At 39.5% G+C, this 24,628-nt stretch overlaps 2 protein-coding genes across 2 annotated transcripts; one reads left to right on the top strand and one right to left on the bottom strand.

The window, feature by feature from the left end:
* The first annotated feature begins 560 nt into the window (after positions 1–560).
* On the top strand, positions 561–18,286 carry rab39bb (RAB39B, member RAS oncogene family b). Its single transcript, XM_056368692.1, has 4 exons — positions 561–1,101; positions 4,367–4,644; positions 8,963–9,143; positions 10,813–18,286. Exons 2-4 carry the CDS (start codon positions 4,430–4,432, stop codon positions 11,056–11,058), a joined length of 642 nt encoding a protein of 213 aa, XP_056224667.1. The 5' UTR covers positions 561–1,101; positions 4,367–4,429; the 3' UTR covers positions 11,059–18,286.
* A 1,923-nt stretch (positions 18,287–20,209) lies between these two features.
* vbp1 (von Hippel-Lindau binding protein 1) lies at positions 20,210–24,012 on the bottom strand. The gene is made up of 6 exons (XM_056368694.1): positions 23,868–24,012; positions 22,708–22,832; positions 22,505–22,571; positions 21,879–21,977; positions 21,393–21,531; positions 20,210–21,162 (listed from the first exon to the last, which is right to left on the bottom strand). Exons 1-6 carry the CDS (start codon positions 23,946–23,948, stop codon positions 21,086–21,088), a joined length of 588 nt encoding a protein of 195 aa, XP_056224669.1. The 5' UTR covers positions 23,949–24,012; the 3' UTR covers positions 20,210–21,085.
* Positions 24,013–24,628: the final 616 nt, after the last annotated feature.

Raw genomic sequence — 24,628 nt, 5'->3', positions numbered from 1 at the left:
AAAATCTAAACCTTCATAAGCTAAAGCAAAAAAAAACAAATCTGACCTGCTCATCTTTATGAACTGGCTTCAGAAAATGTCGAAAGCACAGCACATAAATACACACAAACAAGTTCCTGCTTTACTGCATGTGTAAAAACCACACCTCCCACTTTGCAGCGCGTCTACTTCCGTGTATGCGCACTGATACATGCGCACATGGCCAGCGCAGTGTGTGTGTATGTGCAGCTTCCCTCTTGTTGCACTATTTGTGCAGGATGACTCTTGAAATAAACATCACAGAACAAAGAACAAACGCTAGTATTAATACAAATCATTATAATGTTACAGGGTTTTTTATCTACTCAGTAGTGATTTTATAGCTGGAAAGGTTTTGACTTTTGCTTTTTCATCTTATATACGACCTATTTACTTATTTAAAGACACTGTAATATATCCATGTATCTTGTCACTTGCAGATCATGTCCCCAGCAGATATGTATATGTCTTATTCCACCATTTTTGGCCTGTATTGGCCGTAGCTGTTGTTCTTCAGCGTTGCGCCTCTGCACGGTCCTTTACGGTAGTGGTACTGATGCGGGATGAGTCAGGCTATATGATGCTGCTGCTACCGCTGCCATTTCATCAGCAGCGCAAACCTACAAACACACAGCCAGCACAGACATGATACCGCGGGATTCCCCTCTGCCAGCGAGTTTCCTGCCCTCATAAACAACCCGCGCGATCGAAAGAGAGAACCGAGCCTCGGTCGCGGTTTTCTATTCGTGGCTCGTCGGGGCTGAAAGCGCATGATCTGTTTTTTTTCTTGCACCTGCTTCGGGGGTGCGTTTTTCCTCTCAGCAGCTCTCGATCGGGCCTGACATTAACAAGGAAATCAGCCCTGACTCCAGGGGCCTGCTGCAGCACCAGCCTCTGTCACCGGGCTCCAAGACAAACATCGACTCCCGGAGGCTTTTAGGTCGCTGTTTCGGTTGTTTCGCTGCGTCCTGAGGATCGATCCAACCAGAATTGTCGGTGCCATGGAGCCCGCATCAGCCTGGTCCTGAACAGCGTGAGGAGAGCAACCATTCTGGCCTAAAGTCCACTCCACTCCTGCCCCGAGTAGGCTTCTTTTATTTGTACCATCTGCATTCTGTATTTCTGTTATTTATCATGTCATGAAGCCTAAACGTGGTTAAACGCTCCCTTAAGAAAACACGACAGGCCTTTTTCTTCTGTCGTGATGTGCACTGGCCTATTAATAGCGTGCAATAAAAACAATCTGCTGTGAGTCCTCTTATGAGTGGGCCTATAATAAGCCACTCAAATCTTTATTGCAATCTTTAACGTTTTGGAAAGCCCTATATGTAGCCCATGAACATTGTTGGCTTGAGCCTAATGAAACCACATGCTAATAGAATAATTCACAGTATAATGCCATTAAAAAGTGATCGGCCACTACAAGAACTCAAAGTCCAGCTACCTCCAAACTGCCCCTAACGCATCCGGAGTGAGAGCCCATAAGGCTGCTATTCACCGGGGACTCGGCCACTAATGTTTGCATACCGACCGGCCTACGCAACCCGACTCCACAGAGACAAGCAGGGGGTGATGGGAGGCTGCATGTGTCTGGCTCCCTGCCCGCCTGATGGCCTGGTCACTGATGGCAGTATAGTGTGAAGATAAGGGGCACAGATAGAGCCTAGAAAATCTCTCAAGTGGTGACGCTTCTCTTCCCTTTTTGACACAAAACTCCACTTGCACATTTAAAAAAAAAAAAAAAAAAAAAAAAAAAAGTGATGAGATACAGAAATCACCATAAAGTATTGGACCAAATAGGGAATACTGCATGTTTTATGTCATATTGGCTGTGCATGAACAAAGACATGTACAGTGACCGACATAGTGACATTACTTAAGGTTTGTGGTCAGACTCCCTGTTAGACCAAACTCCAATAAAAGAAATTCAAACAGACTTATTTGGGATATGGGACATCCAGTCCTGACGATAAGGTGCTGTCAACACAAGCACAGATTTAAAGCAGATGCAAATCCGCTGAATCAAACCACAGCTGAGGTCTCTGAGACGGCAAACACAACTGCTGAGTCGTTTTCTGTTGTCTGAAATACGAACACCAGGTAAAAGTTAAGAATCTAAAACCATATGTTTTTAAAGCTGTTTAATACGTCTGATGTTCAGTTAAATGAAGACCAGCATAGGAGCATGTAATCAATATTTATAGCTTTCCTTTTGCTGTATTGAAGATCAATTCCACTGGTTTGACTCCTCAAGGTTATTTATTACATGCAAATTTCACCTCAGTAGTAATAACAGAAATTATAAAGGTGTTTTGAGAGTTAATTTTCTTGTTTCTCTCTGCTGTGAAGTAAATAAACATACAATGCAAGAGCCTTTACATAAGTACTTAAGTATTATGAGCAAAATATACTTGAAATAGTAGTACAAATTAGGCAGAATGAGTACATTCAGATTGATACTTTGACATTTAAGTAATATATTAGGCTACTGTATCATTGATTGAGGTACAACTAGCCAAAGCAGCTAATTTGTCTGTAACAAATCAACATATTTTAAAGGCTGATCACATGTTTTGTAGGTAAAGTCTCAATCTGCAAAGTAACTATATAGTTCTCAGATAAATGTAGTGCAGTAAAAAGTACAATATTTCCTCCTGAAATGTAGGAAGTAGCAAGAAATGGAAATAGTGGGGAAACTGGTGCTAAATTGCAGAAGAGAAATTAAGTAAATGTACTTAGTTACTTACTTCCACTGGCACTCAGAGTTATGTCACAGAAAAGAAAGGCAGAGAAATGCTAAGTAAGAAAAGTGTTCTCCTTTAAGGTGTCATACTATGGCTCTCATTATGTGAAAGGTCACACATTCAGATGCCAAAGCCTCATATCAAAAAGGGCATTACAGCCAATAATCCAAACAGCGGGCTTATTAAAACATCAATTGACGCCATCAAGTGACTAGAAAAGCATAAGAGGATTTTCTCTTATATCTCGTGGTTTTAACTGAAGCACGCACTGAACACAATGAAGACAGTTATGTGTGTGTGGGAGTGTGTGGGTGGTTGGGGAAGTGAACGTGTGGGCAAAAAGCCAATTAAAGGTTATAGTTCAGTGATTGACTCAAAACAGAATTAGCCGAGGAATATGTATTGTATGTGTTGTTGTTTTGTTTTTTTTTACAAAGAATACCATAAGTGTCCCAAAAATAAATACAAACTGAGGCATAGCATAAGCATCATAGCCAGGTGATTCCAGCTGAGATGAAAAATAAAATAATTATAGAATATAATTTTACTAGGCTATCAAGTTATTACTGCAAGACCAAAGACCATACCAATCTTAATGTGTTAGGAATATTATAGAAGGGTAAAGACCACTTCTACATTTACTCAATTACTGTCCCTATGTAAACTTTTAAGCTACTTTTAGCATTCTTGATTTGCATATTTCCATTTTATGCTACTTACTTGTGTGCTTTATGCATCTGCTTCTCTAAACTGACTCCACTGCGTTTATTTGACAGCTTTAGTTGCTAGTAACTTTACTGATTACGATTTTCACTTTATAAAATATGACGCTTTGCTTTAGAGCAGAAAACATGATTTACCAACATGGTCGGCAGCAGCAGCAGCAGCAGCAGAGGTTGCTGGAAGCGGTTAGCATCAGACTGCTTCAATTTTTGTCAAAAATAGCACTTTTTCTCAGAGTCACAACTCAGTCAAATTTGAACCCACATACATGATGCACACATTTTTGGATTCAGTGCGACTTACACTTACTTACACATGATATCACGTTGAGAGTCATTGTGAATAAACGTCCATAAATCCACTTAGTAATCATCAAGACAAAACACACTCCTTACATCTACAGACCTTTGCTGAGAATCATCGCGTTTTTAAGTTTTCTTCAGTATCTAACTAATACAGAGATAGTTGTATATCCGTCCGTGGAATTACTGAAAACAGGAAGTGCTGATAGTTAATTCGGCTTACCATAACACCGATTTTCCAAAATGTAAACAACAGCCAACCAACCGAATCCATGGCATTATACTTCCTTTTCATTCCCCTAAAGCATCATGGGAACTGTAGTTCCAAAACTTTGAGCACGGTAGCAGAATGTTATGATGAAAGTTGGCTCATTATATCACAATAAAGCTCTTACTGAGTAAACTACCACATACACTAACTATAATCCCTGTACAAATCAAATCCCTTGTCAAACATTAGCCTTTATAAATACTTTTAAACGACCTAGGAGTAATCTAATGTTGTTGCTCTCTTTCTCTCTCTCTCTCTCTCTCTCTCGTGCACGCACGCACGCGCCCCTCAAACCTCTCACACCGCAGACCAGACAGACCGACAGACCGACCCGCAGACCGGCAGAGCGACAGACAGGCACAGCCAAAGTCATGGAGGCGATATGGCTCTATCAGTTCCGGCTGATCGTCATCGGGGACTCCACGGTGGGCAAGTCGTGTCTGATACGGCGGTTCACGGAGGGCCGCTTCGCCCAGGTGTCGGACCCCACCGTCGGCGTGGACTTCTTCTCCCGGCTGGTGGAGATCGAGCCCGGGAAGCGGATCAAGCTGCAGATCTGGGACACCGCGGGTCAGGAGCGCTTTAGGTGAGAACAGATGAGTGCATGAGAGAGTTAGGCTATATTCCTATAATATTACCATAATAATGTGCGGAGCTTTACAGTGAGCATTTGGGGAAGTAGTCTGTAGCCTGTGGTGTTTTTCGTCTCCTGAATTTTTATAGCTTTATAGGGAATATTATGTGTGCAGTTTATTTTGATTTCCTGGAGATAACATGCCACTAGTGCCCTACAATGTGCCTCTATAGTGCTAAATTGTGTAATACATCCTCATTTATGGTATTTATTTGTCATGGAGGTGAAGTATTTAGATCTGCAAGTAAAAGCAGCAAAACCACACTGTGAAAATACTCTACAAGTAAAAACAATTCTAACTCCAAGTGTATTTAAAGTATTAGTTCAGTGCCCAGTCAGAGTAGTTATGCTACAGAAGGCATCATATTCATTGAGATGATGGTATGTTTTGTTTGTGAGACATGAATCTTATAATATTTCACTATAGTGACACTGTGAGAGGCATCAAGACAAAGAAGAGTTTTATTTACATGCATCGCAGTTGAACGAGTTTTCCGTTGCAAACTTTTCAAATCATCATTAAAGCATCACCATGTACTACTGTTCTGAAACAATATGACAACAACAACAATAGGAGGTAACAAGCTGTACTGTATGTTCCTGCAAAAGCAGTTGATCTGGAGTTTAAACAGGCAGAGGAACGGCATGAACAGCTCCCTGACAAATAAAAGAGAAACTCAAGTTTCATCAGCTCAAAAATGTAAGGGAAACACTTCACATTATAAGCCTCGTGATGCTCGACAGACAGGTGATCTCTGGGAAATGCACCACAGATGTCCCCAATGAAAACAAAGAATTTGGGGTCCACCACTTTAATTTTGATTCAGTTGAAAACTAAAAGAGTAATCGATGGTTAATTCTTTCCCACTATCTATCTTATCGTAATAGTTTGGAAAAGAGACCAGCTGCTCTCACAAAAACTGAGAAATGGATAGACTTCCTCTAGTGTAGCTGACCTCTGACCTCTTTGTTGGGGGTTGGAGAGTGAGAAAATCTAATTTTCTCATAGAGATCAATAAAGCATCAAATTATTACAAGATTAGAAAGATTGGATATCTGATTAACAGCTGCCACCAGGCAGAAATGTCATTTTAGTACATTTCTAAATGTAGACAAGCTTGTGAAATACCAAACAAAATGTAATAATTGTCTGTGTTTAAAGGCAAGTGCCCAGAAATTAAGCACATAACCAGGAGGTCTTAAAACTTGAATTGCTACCTGGAACTAATTTGTTTGCCTGCACAACATAAAGAGCTGTTATTTAAATGAGGTTTGGGACACAAGCAGGAAAATTGACCTGAGGGGTTGTTTCTAAAGCCTTCAAGTGTTCTGAATACCGGAAATTCACAAGTGTGTGTTTTAGTATCATGGGTGCCTGCACCTCTAAAATAGAGCTGTTTTTGAGTCTGAGGGGGAATCATAACTCAAACATGAAGTTATTTCAAATTGTGTTAATGACATGTTAAAGATAATTGTAACCCCCCCCCTGTTTACCCCTCATTCTTATTCTAAATTTACCACTGGTCTTAAAATATTACCAGACTATTGCCTCTGTAATTGTCATGGTATTGCCATGTTTTCCCCAATATATCACATATCACTCCTTTATTACCGTGTTCGAGGTGTAATGTAAAATGTTACTAGGTAATATCAGTAAACTTTATTTACACAGCACCTTTCAGAACAATGTTACACAGTGCTTTATGGAGGAAAACAAACATTTAAAGAAATCCACAGCACCATTAAGAAAGGAGCCATTAAAACACTTTGAATAAAACTGGTTAAAAATAAATTAAAACAGCAACAAAATAAACAAATAAAACACATATTAAAAAAGCACAAAACATGTAATAAAACAAAGTAGAACAAGAAAAACTAAAACTATGAAAAAAAAGCTAATAAAAGATGTTTTTTTTAAAAGCAGCATGCACTGTAAAAGTCTGAACCCCCATACCATCACAGATCAAATTAAATTTAGCTGAAAGACTGAAATACAAATGTTTCCTTATAAGAGAGAGAGGTAAAATAAAGCCATAATGATGTGCTGTATGTATCTCATGGGCTAAAATGCATCTTTAACACTAACACACGCACATTCATCTCTATGCACCGCCATGACAGAGGGGGACTGGTCTCACCTGTCAGCATGATTACCGTCTCCATGGCAACTGTGACACATCCTTCCTAGACCAAAGGATCAGATCAGAACGTTTTTATCATCCACAATGCAAAACACCAAAGGGGCCATTTTGATGAGAAGTCTGAGTGTTTCTTACAAATAAAACCATAAGATGGGAATTTGAGAGCGACTTCAGCCTTATCCTTTGTCCTTAAACCGGTGAACCGTCACGCCACACGCGAGGATTTCAACTTAACTTAAATTTGTAATTAGTTGTCGCTCTTGTGTTGCTATTTCTCTTGGGTGTGGTAATAAATTAGCGGCACAAGTTAAAAGCTCTCAGTAGGTCCACTAAGGCTGTCATTCTGCACACCAACGTTTTTAGATATTTTGGGATTTTGTGTCGCGGTTTGTTTTTTTTCTTTTCTCCTGATCTGTTCCCTTCTTCTCTACTGACGACGCTGATCTCGTCTTAGTCACTGGTGTTTCATCTGTGTGGTCCTTCCTTCCATAAATATACATGCGTGTGCTTGTGTGTGTCGAATCAAATGAATCACTTGCTGGTTCTGATTTTTTGTTTTGCCACCTACTCCTCCTCCCTTACTGTATCCTCTCTGTCGACTAATCCTCCTTTTATTCCTCTTTCTTGACACGTCTCTTTTTCCGTTCTCTACCTCAAACCTATAATTTTCCTTCTCGTCACATTTATGTTGACGTTCTCACTGCGAGGATACTGTGAGAAGATAGACGCCTCATAAGAGGGTTGGGTGTGTGTTTGTGTGCATTCAAAGTGTCACATCTTGTCAAAATCTCACAGCACTTCTCCTCCCAGTCGGACTGCAGTGATGAAGTAGTTATGTAAAATCCAACCCCATGATTCTTCTTTCCTCTTGGGCTCAGCTGATATTAAAGGCTGATATTGATATTACTGCATCAAAGTTGCCAATGGGTGTACACTTAGTAATCATGCTGATATATTCCATCACAAGAAAGACTACCCAGGTTATCATTTTAGGCATAATTTGTCACATCCAGCTTCACTTCCTTCTTCTTCACCCTTTCTCCATCCAACTTGTTCTCACCTTCTCAGTTCCTGCACCTGACACCGCTATCACTTCTGCCTTTTTTCCATCTGTCACAACTCCTGTCATCTGTTTCTGTCCCTGATTAGCTTTTCCCCTGGGTTCGTCTCTAATTATCCTTTTCACAGAATTTAGCTTACCCTCTGTCTCTTTATCCTGACCCGAGATAACAGTCTTTTCCTTTCAAAAACCAAAAATCAGAGAGCAAAAGTGCAAGGAGTGGATTTCTATGTGTTCGTCTGCACAAGTAAGCATGCTAACACAATTTTACTTCCAAGGCCAAAGAGCATTTTGTTAGCTACACTAAAACCTACTGTTTAAAAGTGCAAACACTCACAAGATTAATTTAACCTCTGCCTTGTTTGTCAAAGTGTGTAAGATAAACAGCCAAGGTTCTCTGTTTAAACCAAATTCACTGGAAACATTAAAGGAATTATTTGTAAGTTTTGTTATTGCTAAATAGCCAGTGTTAGCATTAACAGTTGTTTACTTACCAATCTAAAAAGAAACGCCCCTCGTTCAGTATCAAACTTCATTCCTTTACTTGTCAAAAGCCGTCTTCAGTAGTGGAAAAGCAACGTCAATGTTAACTCGTCTCCATCATGTTTTTTCCTCTACTGAAGTTAGCATGCTAACCAGCTAGCCCCATTTGGTGTCAACACTTTCCAATAGCAACTCAATGCAGCCTCCAATCTCCCCTGAAGACGCAGTGCTGCTCAGAGGGCGTATTATAACCTCTTGTACTATGACGACAACGATGGCCGAAGCTCTTGTCAAGTGACAATCACCACCAGCTCCTAGCAAGAAACCATGTTTGGTGGCAGAGAAAACTGTCAACCAACTGGAGCTAACGTTTGTTGTTTTAGCTGGCTAGCTACAGATGATATAATTTACCAGTGACAGTTGTCATTTCAGATGACAAATTGAGGGTCAAAGGTTAGAAATGAGAGGCTGCTTTTGTCTGTGTTAGAAGAATTATGAAGCTTTTAGAGTAGTTAATCTGCCACCATTATCAGTATTAACATTATCAGATCATATCATATTTCCTTACCTTTTACATCCTCTGCAGGTCCATCACCAGGGCTTACTACCGTAACTCTGTGGGCGGGCTCCTCCTGTTCGACATCACCAATCGCCGCTCCTTCCAGAACGTCCACGATTGGCTTGAGGAGGCTCGTAGCCACGTCCAACCCCACAGCATCGTCTTCTTACTGGTCGGCCATAAGTGTGACCTGGAGTCACAGCGCCAGGTGTGTAGCTACAGTCTAAAACTAAATTTAAATATGAACACAACAATTTCTTATCAGGCTGTGTTGTGTTAAAATTTGTTGCTGAGGTTAGTGGCCCTTTTAAATGTTACATAATATACAGTTTATCAAAGTCTGCAGTTTTAAAAATAACCTTTTTGTTCACATTTAGATCAGCACACATTTGGATCAGAGGCGAGTCGTCACTGTTTATTTAATTCTCTCTTGGGGCAGCTGGCTGACAGAAAGCAAAAATAACCCCACTGAAAATTAGACATTACAGGATTACACTCAATCTGCACAAGACTGTGTCTACAATCGTATTATAAAATGTTGTAAGAGCAAGATTAAAATCAAATAAACCAGGAAATTATGTAAGGTTTCCCCGTCTTAGCCACTTCATTCTGATGTTGATCTACTCACTCTCACCATTACTGTAGAGGGCTAATTTTCTAGCTGCTTAGCTGGCAACATCTCAAAAATGTAAGTGAAGCTACTCAGTGCAGATGATTTGATGTTTTTGCTCAGTCTTTGTAATATTTTAATGTTGCAAGATAATTTTTTATCAACCTCTGAGTGTGCAGCCGGGCTTATTTCAGCCTAATCAAAATGCGGAGACACTATTTAGCAATTGTAGAATAAAATGGACCTTTGATTATCATGAAAAAAACTTAAAATATGAATTATTCTATGCATGTTTCCTCTCACTGATGAACATCTCACGGATGTTGCTCAGGAAAATATAAAATTATTTGTTTTGTATTAGGCTGTTGACCGCTTACTCTGTTGCCTGCTCGCTCCATTTTTATCTCCACGCTCAATTTACTACTTACTGTCAAAAGTTGTGTGACTGTCTTATCTAAAAGTCTATAAATAAAGGATTGCCATGAGTACAAAATCTTAGTAGGGTACGTGCTGGATCACCCTTAATACAATAAAGGGGGTTTGTTGATGTCTATTGGGTTTTATTTGTGACATTTTAATCCAGCACTAATCTTCCACAGACAAATATTCAAGCAGCTACAACTGGCTCTGTCATGGTGAGCTACTGGAGAAGAAGTAGTCCACAAATCATGGATAAATGTACCAAAAGCATTCCTTTCAAAAACATAATTTATGTTTTGGTGTTATTTCATTGTAACACAGTAAACTATCTGGACTTCAGTCCTAGTGCAGGATCTAAACTAAGTTACACTGCCATAGTTCCTGGCCTTTACGTCTTTAGCAAAGCCATTGTTTAAATCCAACAACAGATTTAAAAAAAAAATCTTCAGTTATTGAGATGCAGCGATGACGCAAACAGAAACATACATTAATTGGTTCATTTTGATTCTTGGTACGATTCATTTGGGGAGATCTTAACACAGCAATTGTACTAAAACGCAGACTAAAACAACCACACCAAGACCCTTTAAAAGAAAGTGCTATTGGTCTTGGCACAAACGAATTCTAGAGGTCATCCTCGATCTGACCAAACTTCGAGTCGTGCTCTGCAACAATGAGATAATGGCTCATGTAGGAGAACTTTGCATACACTCCTTAGTACTTCTTAGCTCCTTAGTTTTTCCTGATGATTTGGATTTAAGATCTCAGAACTTCTGCAGTGGTTTACAGAGAGCGCATTGCATCTACTAGTTCCAGTTTCCACATCTCATCTCGTTTGATCTTCTAGGTGACCCGCCAGGAGGCAGAGAAGCTGGCGGGAGCGTACGGGATGCGCTACATTGAGACGTCGGCCCGTGATGCCATCAATGTGGAGCACGCCTTCACTGAGCTGACCAGAGACATCTTCGCTTTGGTGCGGTCTGGCGAAATCACAATCCAGGAGGGCTGGGAAGGCGTGAAGAGCGGGTTTGTCCCCAACGTGGTTCATTCCTCCGAGGAAGTGACCAAGAGTGACCGCCGCTGTCTCTGTTGATCTGGAAAGAGTTATGAACGATGGGACTGAAGGTGAAAAGGAGAGGGAAGGATTCAGAGGGGAGTGGCTGACGGACTGAGGTGTCGGCCCTCTAACTGGCAGCCCCCTGTTATTCTTCTTTCAGACTGAACACGGAAGGGGATGTTTGAGGAGTTTCAAGGAAAAGGCTGGTAGAAAACGGCAAAGAACACCTTATACATGGGTGGGTTGTGCCCATTTCTAAATGCGTTTTATTTGTTGGAGAGGAAGGATCACAGATGCTCATTTACTTGCGAGGGCTCCCATGATTCAAATCCTTTAGTTTTGTTATGGGCTTCCTGCCTGAATATCCCTCCCTGACAGTCTTAGAAAGGCCTTAGAAAAGAGGATCCATTTTAGTTTTTCGCCAAAATGAGATGACGCTCTTGACGTGTCGTCTTTCTTTCTCCCATCATCTCTTCCTTCACCTCTCCTCCCACTACTTCTTACCCTTCTCCTCTCCTCCAATATGCAATTACATGATCACATACAAAACGGTCACCTTTACGTTGGTGTCCAACATCCTCCTAGCACATACCATTCAAAACATTTTAGTCAGCACCCTTAGATTAACCCTCCCTTGTTAACAAGAATTGTGTTTCTCTTGTGCTGACATCTTGCTCCACATTCCACTATCAGAGCTCAATGGAGGAGTCCTGGAGGTCCTAGATTTAACAAGGGAAGACAGACTTCCTTCCCGGAGCCTTTATTTTGTTGCCAGAGACCAGATTATTTCTCTGTGGAACAATTTAGGCCTCCAGTGAGCTCAATGACATTGACAATGGTTATATCCACTATCATTCTGCTAAATACCACACTAAAACATAACACTGTCACCCATCCAGTTCCTAATGGACTCCTTAAGCAGGAAGAGGCAACGTGTACAGCTTAACTGACCGAGGTGGACTTGTTGGACTAGCTTAACAACTCCTAATCGTCTGCCATTAACTGGGGACTTGTTAAGGTGGACTAATTGGAATGTTGGAGCCAAAAAGCACCTTTATAGCCAAGTCCACCTTAACTGTGGAGCTTTATTTGGGACATTTGAAAGGTGCAAAAAAGGAAACTGGAGATAATTTACTTCTCAAAGGCAAAGCAAACTGAGAGGGACCAGACCACGCAGAGGGAAACTTGATGAACCACATTACCCACAATGCACGCATACGGACAGGACTGTACCACAACATAGTCAAGCAAAGAAGGTCCAATTGGCAGGCATTAAATCAACCCAACACAGATACAGGCACAGGGACATTACAAGGTTAAGTTTTGTTCTGAGAGAGTGGTTTACATGCCTTTTTTATGTGTGTGCGCAAGTGTAATATTGCATCAAATTTTTATTTTCATTTTAATGCTTTCCAAAGTTACAGGTGGATGTAACTGCCAAGATAACTTTGGAGTTTCAATAGTTAAATCTGCACCGAATCAAGGGAAAACTCTAGTTGTGGTGTCACTGATTGGCTGTAGCACACGTCTCGATTAAAGCTGGTTTAACTTTGGTTTCTACGTTTTTTTTTAAAAGACCTCTACATTACATAAAGGTGTTTCTAACTAACGATCATTTACATCTCGAAAAATGCCTAGTTTCAACATCATTTCACTGACACTATTTCAAGGTGCAGTCAGTGAGACTGTTGAAACATTGTTATATGTGAACTAGAAAAAACACCTTTCAGCCACATTTAGCCCGGTTTTCACCTAATTTTAACCTAGAAATCCCAAAAATCAGTGCTTACTGGGATGTTTGATGGTTTAAACCACAGTTTTCTGCCTGCTGTGTGAGTTTACTTTGTAGAGGAATAGTGTGACATATTGGGAAATTTGCGTGTTCGCTTTCTGGTGGAGAGTTAAATGAGAAGATCAACGCCCCTCTCATGTCTGTACACTAAATAAGAAGCTACCTCCAGCAGCTGGTTAGCTTAGCTTAGCGCAAAGGCTGGAGATAGGGGGAAACACCTTGCCGGGCAACCAGGAAGTTAACTGTGCGGAGCTAAGATGATGAATTGTTCATTTTACACTTCGATGTTTGTACCAATTAAACCAACAAGATATAACATGTTAATTCACGTGCTTTAGAGTTGCCGGTTGGTGAATTCTGTTACCTTTGGACGGAGCCAGGCTAATGGTTTCCCCATGCTTCCAGTCTTTTTGCTAAGCTATGCTAACCAGCTGCTCTTCTCATCTAAGCGTATAAACGAGCATGTTTCCTGTTCCTTTAAAGTGTGCATTTATTATATCGTTACATTAACATCTTTAGCTCAGACCAGTTACTGTTCCTTTAAATGCCAGAAAGAAAACTAAATCTGATTGTGTACCATACTGTGACATTGGCTGGGAGACTGTGGATACGCTGAACAGGAGAGAATGAAAGATGAAAAACGTCTACAAAAGGTCAATCAACATCAGCAGCCGACTCGTCGGCTGCTTGTCCAACACCGGTAATCTGCTACATTTTAAGGGATCAACACTGGACCAAATATATTAATCTGTTTACCCTGGCATAAATATTTGGTTGTATTTGCTGTCATTCAATGTTTGAATGACTTTCATTCAAACATTGCGAAGGAATAGATAGACACTAAGAGCATTGTTAGCAATTAAATGTACCTTAAATTACCTACTACAAATACCTGGATGACTTGGTGTGCATCTAGATATTTATTGTTTTGCAGAATCCCCATTTTAAGTGTTTGCTCCTCTCTCTCTCTCTCTCTCTCTCTCTCTCTCTCAATATGAAGAAATGCATTTGTCTGATTGAGATACTGTTGTAGTTCTAGGAAGAATACGGTTTGTTTGAAAACCTTTTTAAAACTCTATTTGACTACTAATCTGATCTGCAATCCCACATAACTTGCGCATGTATATTCCTGCTATGATCATAACACCTATTTATTTTTTACATTTATTTATAGTAATAATTACAGTCCTGTAGGGCAGTGAGGATACTGTAAGTGCTTCATTTGCTTACACTGTATGCCTTGTTTTTACATGTTTCCAAAGAGTTTTGTGTGTGTCATTTTATTTTTACATGAATGTATCATATAAGAAATGTGTGAATGTGTGAATTAGAAACATTTCCAGTAAAAGCGACACACCGTTTTCTCCTTAAACAGCTTTGATGATGAGACTTGAAAGGAAATTACTCTAATGATAATCCACCTCCACGGCTATACACGCTGCATTATTCTCTACTGAAGTGTGTGAAATGCTGTTGCTATAGGCAGAAAAGATCGATCTGCAAAAGTTCTCCCAGGAATTAAAAAAGTTCTTCCTGATGCCCTTGTGTTTTTGAGATTCGACAGTGAAGGGCTGGTCTTTCCATTTCTCTGACTTGCTCTATCATCCACAGTGATTCCTGCTGAAGCACCTTTACATGTTGCCAAGCGGCCGCTGTGGAGTAGACAGTTCAGAGGTGTTAAAGTTTGCGTGGGTGGGTGTGGATGCAGTCTCCTGTGTGTGCAGCTCCTGCTGTCAAGAGTCCTCCAGCAGCTGGTAGATCTGCTACACTGTACAGCACCTAGTCTAATCTTCAAGCTCTGTAATATCTCGCTTCCACTCTGAAATATTGTCTTAAGGAAACACAGTAGTCACATTTTGGGAAACACAAACTTCTTGCTGAGAGTTAAGGTGAGAAGAATGATACCACTCTCATGTCTGTTTGTTAAATATTAAGCTACAACCAGCAGCTGGTTTCCAGACTGGAGTCAGTGGCAGTAACAAAACCCACCTACCAGCACCTCTAAAGACTTTCTATCTTGTTTGTTTAATCTGTACAAGAGCCATGCAAGCGGTTTCCCCCTTGTTTCCACTCTTTATGCTAAGCTAAGCTAACCAGCTGCTGGCTGCAGCTTCATATTTAGCGTACAAACGTGAGAGTGGTATCAATCTTATTTAACTCTCAGCATTAAAGTGAATAAGTGTAACAGTATTTCCTACAATGTCAAGCTATTCCTTTAAGTAGCTACAATAAAATACAGATTATCTAAAAGGTCATGTTTCGATTTCGATTGTTTTTTTGCGCTCCCTTATTAATTTTTTGTTCCCTGTCAATAATTTTTTTGCATTCCCTTATTACAATCCTTTTGTTCACGAACTATACTTTTTGCATTCTCTTTAATTTAAGTTTTCATTAATTAATTTGCAATAGACGATGCAAAAATTAGCAGGTTAATTGATTAGTCAGTCGACAGGTAATCAATCAATCGCCTTTTTTTCTTTCTTTCTTTTTTTAACAAAACTGCCAAAAATCTTCTGGGTTCAGCTTCTCAAATATGAGGATTTGAACAAAACAATCAAACTGAAGACATAATAACATTTTGTAACATTTGTAAGCTAAATGATTAATCAAGAAAATAATCGACAGATGAATCGATAACGAAAATATTTGTTTGGTGGCAGCCATACACCACAGTGCTTCTTCACCACAGTAGATGAATTTACTGAATTTTTCTTGTAACTTGGCCTAAAATTTAAATTAAATGCAAAAGAGCACAAAATTAGGAAGGAATAAAGAAACATGATGGTGCACAAAAAAAAAAAAAACGTATTTGGAGGGAATAAAAGGGTGTTTTAGCCACTTCAGGGGTTTTGTAGAAAAGATTTTAGCCCTCAGCTCTTGATTTCTTATTGTTGCTGTCCAATGAAAACCATGTATCTCTAAATTTGGTGAATTTGGATTTTTCATATAAACTAAAAGATCAGATATCTTTCATGGGTTGATACAGTTCTCCTCTATTTTCCCAGAATAAATCATTTGAAACCCCACTGGATTGTCACCTCCGCCAAGGAGGTTATGTTTCCACTCGTGTCTGTCTGTTTGTTTACGTGTCGGCAGGATTACGTAAAAAGGACTGAACCGATTTGCACCAAACTTGGTGAACAGATGGCGCCTGGGCCACAGAAGAACCCGATAAATTTTGGTGTATCCAGGAGATTTATTTATTTTTTACCACTTACCTCAACATTTTGAGTTGAGAGCATTTCATGTCATGGTGGGGGTATGCATCAAAGCGTAATGTTTCTGTTTGTATTTCTTTTTGTTTTGGAGATGCATGGTTTTAAAGGACAGCATTGTTGGTTTTCTACACCAAATCTGGGCAAAATTATAATGTTTAAGTTTATGAGAAAATGAAACTACTTCAGTAAACACCTGCAGAAAGCTTGGTTTTGGTCCTTGCAAGCTATTTTCCCTCTTCCAATAGTGTTTGAGTATTTGGCAGGAAGATTAAACCCTTACTATTATACTTAAGCAATTTATTGTTGGTTTGTTGTCAAAAAGAATATTTCCTCTGGTCACAAAATCTAAAATGATAGATCTGTATCGCTTTCCAGAGAAAAGATGTCATCAACCAAAATGCCCTACAACCGATTGGATATTTTTTTTGTGTTGTTTTGTGTTAACAGAATCCAACAAGACCAAAACTGACACATACTTTTTAAAGAGGGAAATATCTAAGTCAGTCTTAATCCTGAAGATACTGAAACAGACTCGACTTGGTCACCACTCAGCTGATTCCAGTAAAACATGATTCACTCAGTGTGTGAAAAAAGCAGCCTGCAATTAAACACTAAAGATGCCCCACAGAAGCCCGACCAGTTGTTAATGGTCTGGAAGTGGCTGTTAATGTTTTTGGCTTGATACTACAGACTGTCAGTGAAGCAAGTTTCTAGGAAGTCACGTGACATTACTGAATGTGGAAGAAGCATTTTTGGGAGACTTTGCCGTTTTTTCCACACAAGCAGTTTCAGGCTTTTTCTGAACTGAGGCTTGGCTTGGTGCAAATAAAGATATTCCATTCAGAGATGCTGACAAAGTCGCCTCAGGACCCACGGATGGATCAAGAAAGGACACTTTGAAGGGAGCTATTGGTACGATTGAAAGCAGTTTCATGTTTGACAGCAAAGCAATCTCCTTTTTGGCCTATTTCCAGGGACCCATACAGGATGATTTACTGGCACTCTGCACCGCTCTCTGCCAGTATCCCTGGCAGTGTTTGGTTTCACTAAGGCTGCTTTCATACAGAAGGCACAGCACTGCTGGACTCCCTTCAACTGTCAGTAAAGTGGTTGCTATCAGCACAGCTGCAACCTCAGACAAGCTGAAAATAGGTCTCTATTATAATACTGTTATTCTCACTTTGTTACAACTTCATGTTCAGAGGCGTAGTGCAGCATTTTGGGAACTACACTAAGATTTAAAGATCCATAGCACTCTCATCTCACATGTTCAAATCAAATCAAAAATACTTTTTGTGCTCCCTCATACTTCAAGTAGCTTTAAGCTAGTGTTACTCTTCGCATCGTCGAGCACCCAAAGGCTCTGTGCGGACGTATGTGTACCCTCTAATTTGTTGTGACACTAATCCATCACCCCTAGTCCAAGTGGACTCCAAAGAAGTAAATTAAAACAACTGTGTGTTCATGGTGTCTGTGTCTAGCTTCCAGTCATTAAGCTAACGAAGGTGCAGCTGGTTAGCTTAGCTTACTTACAGCACCTCTAAAGCTAATTAATCAAGACAAAACCCCAGGATATAAAGCAAGAAACAAACTGGAACATAACACCGAAAACGTTTTGCTTTTACTCTTTGGTTTTGTACAGATTAAACAAACAATAAAACATGTTAATAAATGAGTTTTAGGTCGATTTTGTGAGTTGAGATGTTTGGCGACTTGTGTCGTGGCAAGAAGGCAAATAAACAAATTTACGATGACATTATTCACAATACATGTAGAGGTTTCCCCCTTGTTTCCACTCCTTATGCAATACAATACATACAATATTCCTTTAAGCTTTATGCCATGAATAATGCCCCTATATATTTTTTAAGAAAATGTATCTGTAATGGATGTTGAATTAATCCCTGCCTACTGCCAAATTTTGGTGGAATTTCTGGCTGTGTCCAAGGAGCTTGTCTACCAGCCATGATCATTTTAAACTCTTATTTTATTCTAATAAGCTAATAATATTGACAGAGTTAAAACTGGGGCTACAACTGACATGTTGGTGACACCTCAAGACTTTTCCACACATTATTTAGGGGTCAAATGAGCGATTACGACAGAACAGTCAACTTTTTTCTACCTTTCCACTCTGATGTGTAACATGTCATCAATGTGTCATTCCTGTATTCAAAAGCATGTATCTGTAGGTTAACAATAGCTATTTCCTGCCCTCAGTGTAATAACAAATAAAATGTGACTGGAAAAATAAGCATATTCTCCTATTTTTTTTAACACAAGGTGGTTGCCTTTTTCATTTTAGGCTGCTATTTCTGAAACTTGGGAATGTTAAGACTAGTCGATAATTATGGGACACAAAAACCTACATTTGCAACAAATCTATCCACCAAATTTAAATCTCTAATAAAAACAAAACAAAAAAAAACCTAATCAATCCTGTCCCCAGCACACGATTCTTTTCAGTGTGTACACCTGGGTGAAGTCACCAACTGTACTTGTACTTTACTTGAGTATTTCCATATTATACTTTATACTTCTACTTCACTATGTTTCAGTTGGACAATATTGTAATTCGACACATGTTCAAATTATCCAGCATTTCACAAAGATTAGTCCCAAAACTGAAAACAGATGTGTATCTTCTTCTGTCCTCTCCCATTAGTCATCAATAAACGTGCTCAGATTAATCTTATAACCACACAATGCACAAAGGGCAACAGTTGAGGGCTATAGGGGTCAGTACGTCCCCTTAACAGTTTAAACTGTCCATGCATCCATAAAAATAAAGCTGCTTTGCCTAAAAAACCAGTAGGCTTCAGTAATTTCAGATGAAGCTTGTAAGATGCTGACTTCAGGGAAAGAGGTCAGTGTACTGTGGTGGAGATGAACATTCAACAGGAAATTAAGGTTCTTAGAAACTTTAACTTGCATCAAAACTCATACTCTTCGGAGTAATAAGACATAATGCGGATAAAAGTCCATAAATCTACTTGAGAAATGACCATGCTTTTACATTTCCCTCAGTATCAAAATAATTCAGTGATTGTTTTCTGTACTGTAAAGTGGGTGCATTGCAAACAGTAGCTGCCATTAGCGAATTTGACATGCTAGTGATGGTAGTTTTCAAATATGTTAACAGCTGAAAAAGCTGTAAGTAAAACAAATAATGATACTAGAAGAGACTAAGTCCATTCATATTGGTCCGGCAGTACTTAGAAGTACTGTATGCTGTGCTGTAATTCCACATATTACCACTGGGTGGAAGCACTGAGGACACTGAACAGTTCAGGTCCAACAAGCCTTCCTGACAGGCACGACTACAACAATATCAATTAGGCCTTACAATGTTTCATTATCAAAAAGGTTGAAGCTGGAAAAATACAGTATGAATGAAAGTGGTTACAATTTTCAGGGGGGATGCGGAAAAGCTATAAACCAAGTTCCGGGAGAAATTACAAGAGGGATGGAGTCAGTAAGACAATCAACATTTCAGCAACATGTGATACAGTTACATGGAAAATTGGGTTCACGTCAACTTTTAGTTTCAGTGGAAATAAAAATTTCTTAGAATTCATTATATGGAGGACCACAAGTATGAGGCAAAAATACCATTACCAAATACCTTTTCTGGACAGTAATTGAATATATTCCAGGTGTGAACAATTCGTGGAACCAAAACAAGCAAACTAGAGACATCACCCTGGCTTCTGAGGAAATGTGAAACCCATTTTTCTTGTTTTGTCTTTAACATTTAGGGTGAAATATATACATACATTTTTTGTGGATTAATTAATTAATTTGTAAAATCTTGTTAATTCCTGGTTTTATATTCTAAATGAATGTCAATCAATGAAATATTTTAAAACCATTTCCATGACACACGTGGTCAAAAGGCTGAAAAGGAATGAACCATACACAGGGACCTTGTTGTGTCCACAGTCTGCGTTAAGCTTGTTTGTTTATTGTGCTTCTTTTTGAGTTTTCTTTCTTTTCTTTTTTTAAATCTTATGTCCAATTTCATGTTATTTTCCTACCTTTTATTTATTGTGCTCTCTCAGTGTTGCTTTGCTCTGCGTGGCACTTTGTTACCTGCAGGTATTTGACTTCAAACATCTTTTCTACCTTACCTCTCATAACTTCTCCTCAGAAAATAAACAACACACAGAGCACCAGGTCAAGGTCTTATCTCTTTGCCCAAATGTTCTTCTTTTACTTCATTCATTGTTTAATGAGTACAGTGAGAGACAAATAAATACAGACAGAATAGCGGCAAAAAGGAGGAGGAGGTGGAGAAGTAGAGGAAGAGATGATCGAGGGTGGAAAGTCGAGGGACGGAGGAGGAAAACAGTGGATCCTTCTCAACTCCTAAAAGTCCTGAAATGATAACCAGAGCCACAAGGCAGAACTAGTTTTATTCTGTATTACTCTTCTGCAGAGATCTTTTGTCATCCTACATACCAGGCTCTATGGAGTATAATGGCAACTGTGTTTTTACTAACTCAAGTAAAAGTCCCACATGTGAATGTTGTTGCAGGCTGAGAAAAAACAGATGTGTCAGGTCCGTAAGGAGGAAAACTGCAGGGAGGAAAAGACGATGCGAGAGAACCCTCGTAGTCTGCCAAAAAAAAACAAAAAAACAACTGGAACATACTGAAATCATTAAAAAGAATACAAAAATTGCCTCGTTGCCTTTGTTTTTTGTTAGTTTTTACTTGAAAAAATACTTTAAAAAGTAACAAATCAACAGAGAACAGTAGTGGTGGAAGGTCTGAGCTTGACTTGACAGACGACATATTTGAAAACCCAACAAAGAATTAAGACGTGCGCTTGATTTAGCCGGCTTCATGTATGGCACCTGCACATCTCCTTAACAATCTCAATGAGTTAAATCAAGCGCACCACGACTTTTGGAAATATTTCAAACATGTCTTCTATCTGTCAAGCACTGGGGTGAACATACACATGACTTGGGAGACGGGGGTCTGTTTTTTGTTATTGACTAAAGAGATGATAGTTAGCATAAGGGGATTTGGACACTGTGTCGTCGATATTAAGACTTGTCTGCTGATTTGAGGAGGTTTTCTTTGCTCCTTCTCTTCACGTCCCAGTTGTAGACTCGTGCCATGTCTGAGGAGAGCGGTGACTTAAGGAACAACAGCGGCAGAAGGATTATTTGTACCAAGAGCATGTTGTTGAAATATACGACCAGTACAACCACTTTTACTCTGACAAACTGTTTGATAATGCTCTCAGATCTAACCCATTCATACAAGTACAGAATCAAGAATTTAGCCAGCAGATGTCACCATTTTTGTCTTATCAGCCAAACCTGGGTGGACCATTCAGTGGAAGGATACTGACTTCGACGGTGGTGAACTGGTCTCGCAGGAAATCCAGATCGTCCACGAGTGTCTCTAGGTTACGAGATGCGGTGGACAGGTTCTTCTCTAGGAGAGCCTGGGCTTCATCGATGTCATACTCTAACATGACGTTGGCCTTTTGGGGGGGGGGGGGTGGTGGCAAGGAATGAAATGATGACATAAAGAGAACTGAAGTTATAGCCTTCATCGCCAAGACAGCACTTGACTTGTATAGAAACTGGGCAGTTTAAAGCTTCTGAGATGATTTGTTCAAAATGAGGTAAAGATGACAACCGACTTATCCAGACACCTCTCCAGAGCATTACATCACTTCATTAATCATCCTTAGCTTTTCTGTTTCAGAAGTGAAGTAACAGTAACTTTATAACATCTCATGTTCTTGTTTTATCTCTGAGACGAGGTTTTGTTATGAAACACTATGCAACGGTAAATAAACCTGACTTTAATCTAAACTTTACTTACCCCTAACCATAGGCAGACTTTGTCGGTTGGCGGCACTGAGGCCTTGCAGTAAACATTGTCAGCCAATAGGAAGTGTGTCTCCATGGGCTCTGTGGTTTCCTGGGGAAACAAAAAGTGTGGCGCACTCACAATTAAGTCCTGTTCTTTAACCTAACATGATGTGTAGACATTTTCTGAGTAAGCAGCAGCTCAACAGCCACAACAACCTCACACATAAACAACTGTTTTTGCTATTTAAGGATTTATATGACAAGATTTAAGAGCTATTCATTTCTATATAATTTAATTATTCAACTAGATGTTTTTTTTTTGTTAAACAGGTAGGTTAAAAGTCAAGGATGTTGTTTTAGCTTGTACAATTTTGTCTTAAGCACTCAGAAATGTTACTGTCTTGAATATAATTCGTTCTGTGGATCAACCTAAAAATTAATGAGTTTTTTTGTTGTTGTCATTTTTATAATTCAGACACATGTATATCTGCTGCACCGGCATCTTAAAGCATGATTATACTGATGTTTAGTACAACTACCAGCCAGGGAAAATTCAAAATCCATTTGTAAAAAAACAAACAAAAAACGATTACAGTACATAACATTTCAAAGATAGTCCACAAAAACCTCACACACCTTCTTCTTCTGCATGTGTCGAAGGATTTCTAGCGTCTGTGTGATTTGTGGGATCTGGTTTTTCAACCTAAATATCGAGAGAAATTAGGAGATTAAGTCAAGACAGGAGAGCAACCAGAAAATTCATTACACTGTTATGTAGCTGAATGGAATGTGGATGTTACGGCTGATTATATGTGTCCTTGAGAGTGTGTTTCAGTTACCTGAGTTTCTTCTGAGACAGGTTGAGCTCCATGTATTTGTATTTCTGGTACTGTTCGTCCAGCCTCCTCAGCGCCGAGTCTGCCGTCTCGTTGCCGGGCTGCTTCATAAAAGAGTCGACATCCTCCTGAAAAATCCAACGGACAGTGCAAACAGTGAGCCAAGATATTACATTAAATTATAAATCATACAACACTCAATGTAAAACATTAAGGCTCCCTCCAAGCTTGTTTGTAAAGAGTCATGACAAAGATATATCCTGAACAAGATGGAGAGAACTTCATTAATCCCAAAAGGAAATTGTAGTGTTGACAGCAGACACTTCACATAAATCACAAAAACAATGCAGCAGGTAACAAACAATAAAATTACAGACTAATTTGTATGCAATAACTTTATAGAATACATAAAGTATAGATATAAGTTGAAAAAATAGAGACTAAAGATCCATGACTATACTGATGTAGATATTAATACTTTTTGGTGCCACATATTATAGTAAATTAAATATGTTTAGGTTTTGGACTGTTGGTTGGATAAAGAATAACTGAAGACAGGTTTCCACATTTTTGGACAGAAAATATCTGAAAATAATAATAAGATTCTGCCATAATGATGATAATTTCATGACTTTTTGGGGTTCTTTGTCAACTAAGAAGAGACCTGACAAGTAACATGTGCCTGTTTAAATATTTATATGTATTCCCTTTAGGTATAAACCACTGTCTGTATTAATTACCTTATCAATTATGTGATTATTGGTGAACTTAATCCTGTATTTAGAGATGTGCTGGGTCTTTTACAGTTATTTTACAACGAGAAAATGATTGAAGGAGACTGTGGGCAGCTAACGCTACTTTAAATGTCACCAACAGATTCAGGAGCAAAGCAGCTGCTAGCTAATGTGTAGCGGGCTAAAATATGTTAAATAAATAGTGAAATATGTTGAAATAAGAAGCAGCCGGAGCACCGGCGGTCTGTAATGTCCATAGAAGGAGATGAGCAGCCGCCCAGTCTGCACACACACACACCAGGATTAACTGTTAGCTAGCAGCTAGCATGACGCGCCCACACACCGGCTACAGCCACAAAAGGTGCGTTTCCAGCTGCCTAATCCCGCTGTAAACATCTAACACGGTGAGAGATGTCGGGGTTTACGCACCACAAACGCCGCTTCAGGGATCCCGAGGTGCTTTTTCTTCGTCGCCTGTACGGCATTGCTGTTGTCTATGGTCGCTGCCATCTTGGAGAGAGGCTGCTCCTTCCTTCCTCACGCGCAAGTTCGAGCGTCTGAAGAAGAGAGCGGAGGCTCTGCTGCCCCCAGCGGCCACAGGCTGCAACTGCTGCCGGTACAACTGCTGCAAACTTGCATACTGTGAACGTCTTGTATAACTCCCTCTAGTTTCTTTTTAAGTGTGCTCCAGTGTGTAAATTGTTTTTTAGATTTTATTTAACTTTAACTCAAAGTAATCTACTCATGGGTTTTGGAGTTTTCAAGTAAAACCTTTCTGTGCCGAGCTGAGGTTTTGTCTGTCTGTGTTCGTCTTTCAGGCTGACAGAAAGATTTCATTACAGAATTTTCTAATTTTTTGTAATAGGTCTCTGATCCTTACACTAAAATAGACATACACACTGAAGAAGCTGTTTCCACACTGTGACACTTGGATGACCTCCCAGTGAAGATCTTACCGCTGAAGGTCTCTGTGGCTGTGGGGCAGAGCAGCTAGAGATAAAGAGGATGATATATTTATAATGTTATTTGTTTCTTAAAGGGAAGTCACAAACTGCACATATCCTCCTGCTGTCTCATCATTTCATGTTTATTTTATTTTTATAAATTTTATAAAAATTTTTACTCAGTTTTGACAATTCAACTTTTCTTTCAATTGTCGACCTTTTCACGTGTAAAAATGTTTTCACTCA

This window comes from Seriola aureovittata, chromosome 23 (assembly GCF_021018895.1).
Source record: "Seriola aureovittata isolate HTS-2021-v1 ecotype China chromosome 23, ASM2101889v1, whole genome shotgun sequence".
NCBI lineage: Eukaryota > Metazoa > Chordata > Actinopteri > Carangiformes > Carangidae > Seriola > Seriola aureovittata.
The sequence above is the reverse complement of the archived record's forward strand: the minus strand, read 5'-3'. Positions and strand labels throughout refer to the sequence as shown.

Excerpts from the sequence above, each read along its gene's own strand:
- rab39bb (XM_056368692.1), top strand. The coding sequence starts at position 4,430 with ATGGAGGCGATATGGCTCTATCAGTTCCGGCTGATCGTCATCGGGGAC. Across the intron at positions 4,645-8,962 it reads GCGGGTCAGGAGCGCTTTAG|GTCCATCACCAGGGCTTACT; the intron begins GTGAGAACAGAT and ends CATCCTCTGCAG. Across the intron at positions 9,144-10,812 it reads ACCTGGAGTCACAGCGCCAG|GTGACCCGCCAGGAGGCAGA; the intron begins GTGTGTAGCTAC and ends TTGATCTTCTAG.
- vbp1 (XM_056368694.1), bottom strand. The coding sequence starts at position 23,948 with ATGGCAGCGACCATAGACAACAGCAATGCCGTACAGGCGACGAAGAAA. Across the intron at positions 21,978-22,504 it reads GACACATGCAGAAGAAGAAG|GAAACCACAGAGCCCATGGA; the intron begins GTGTGTGAGGTT and ends TTGTTTCCCCAG. Across the intron at positions 21,532-21,878 it reads AAGTCTGCCTATGGTTAGGG|GCCAACGTCATGTTAGAGTA; the intron begins GTAAGTAAAGTT and ends CCCCCCCAAAAG.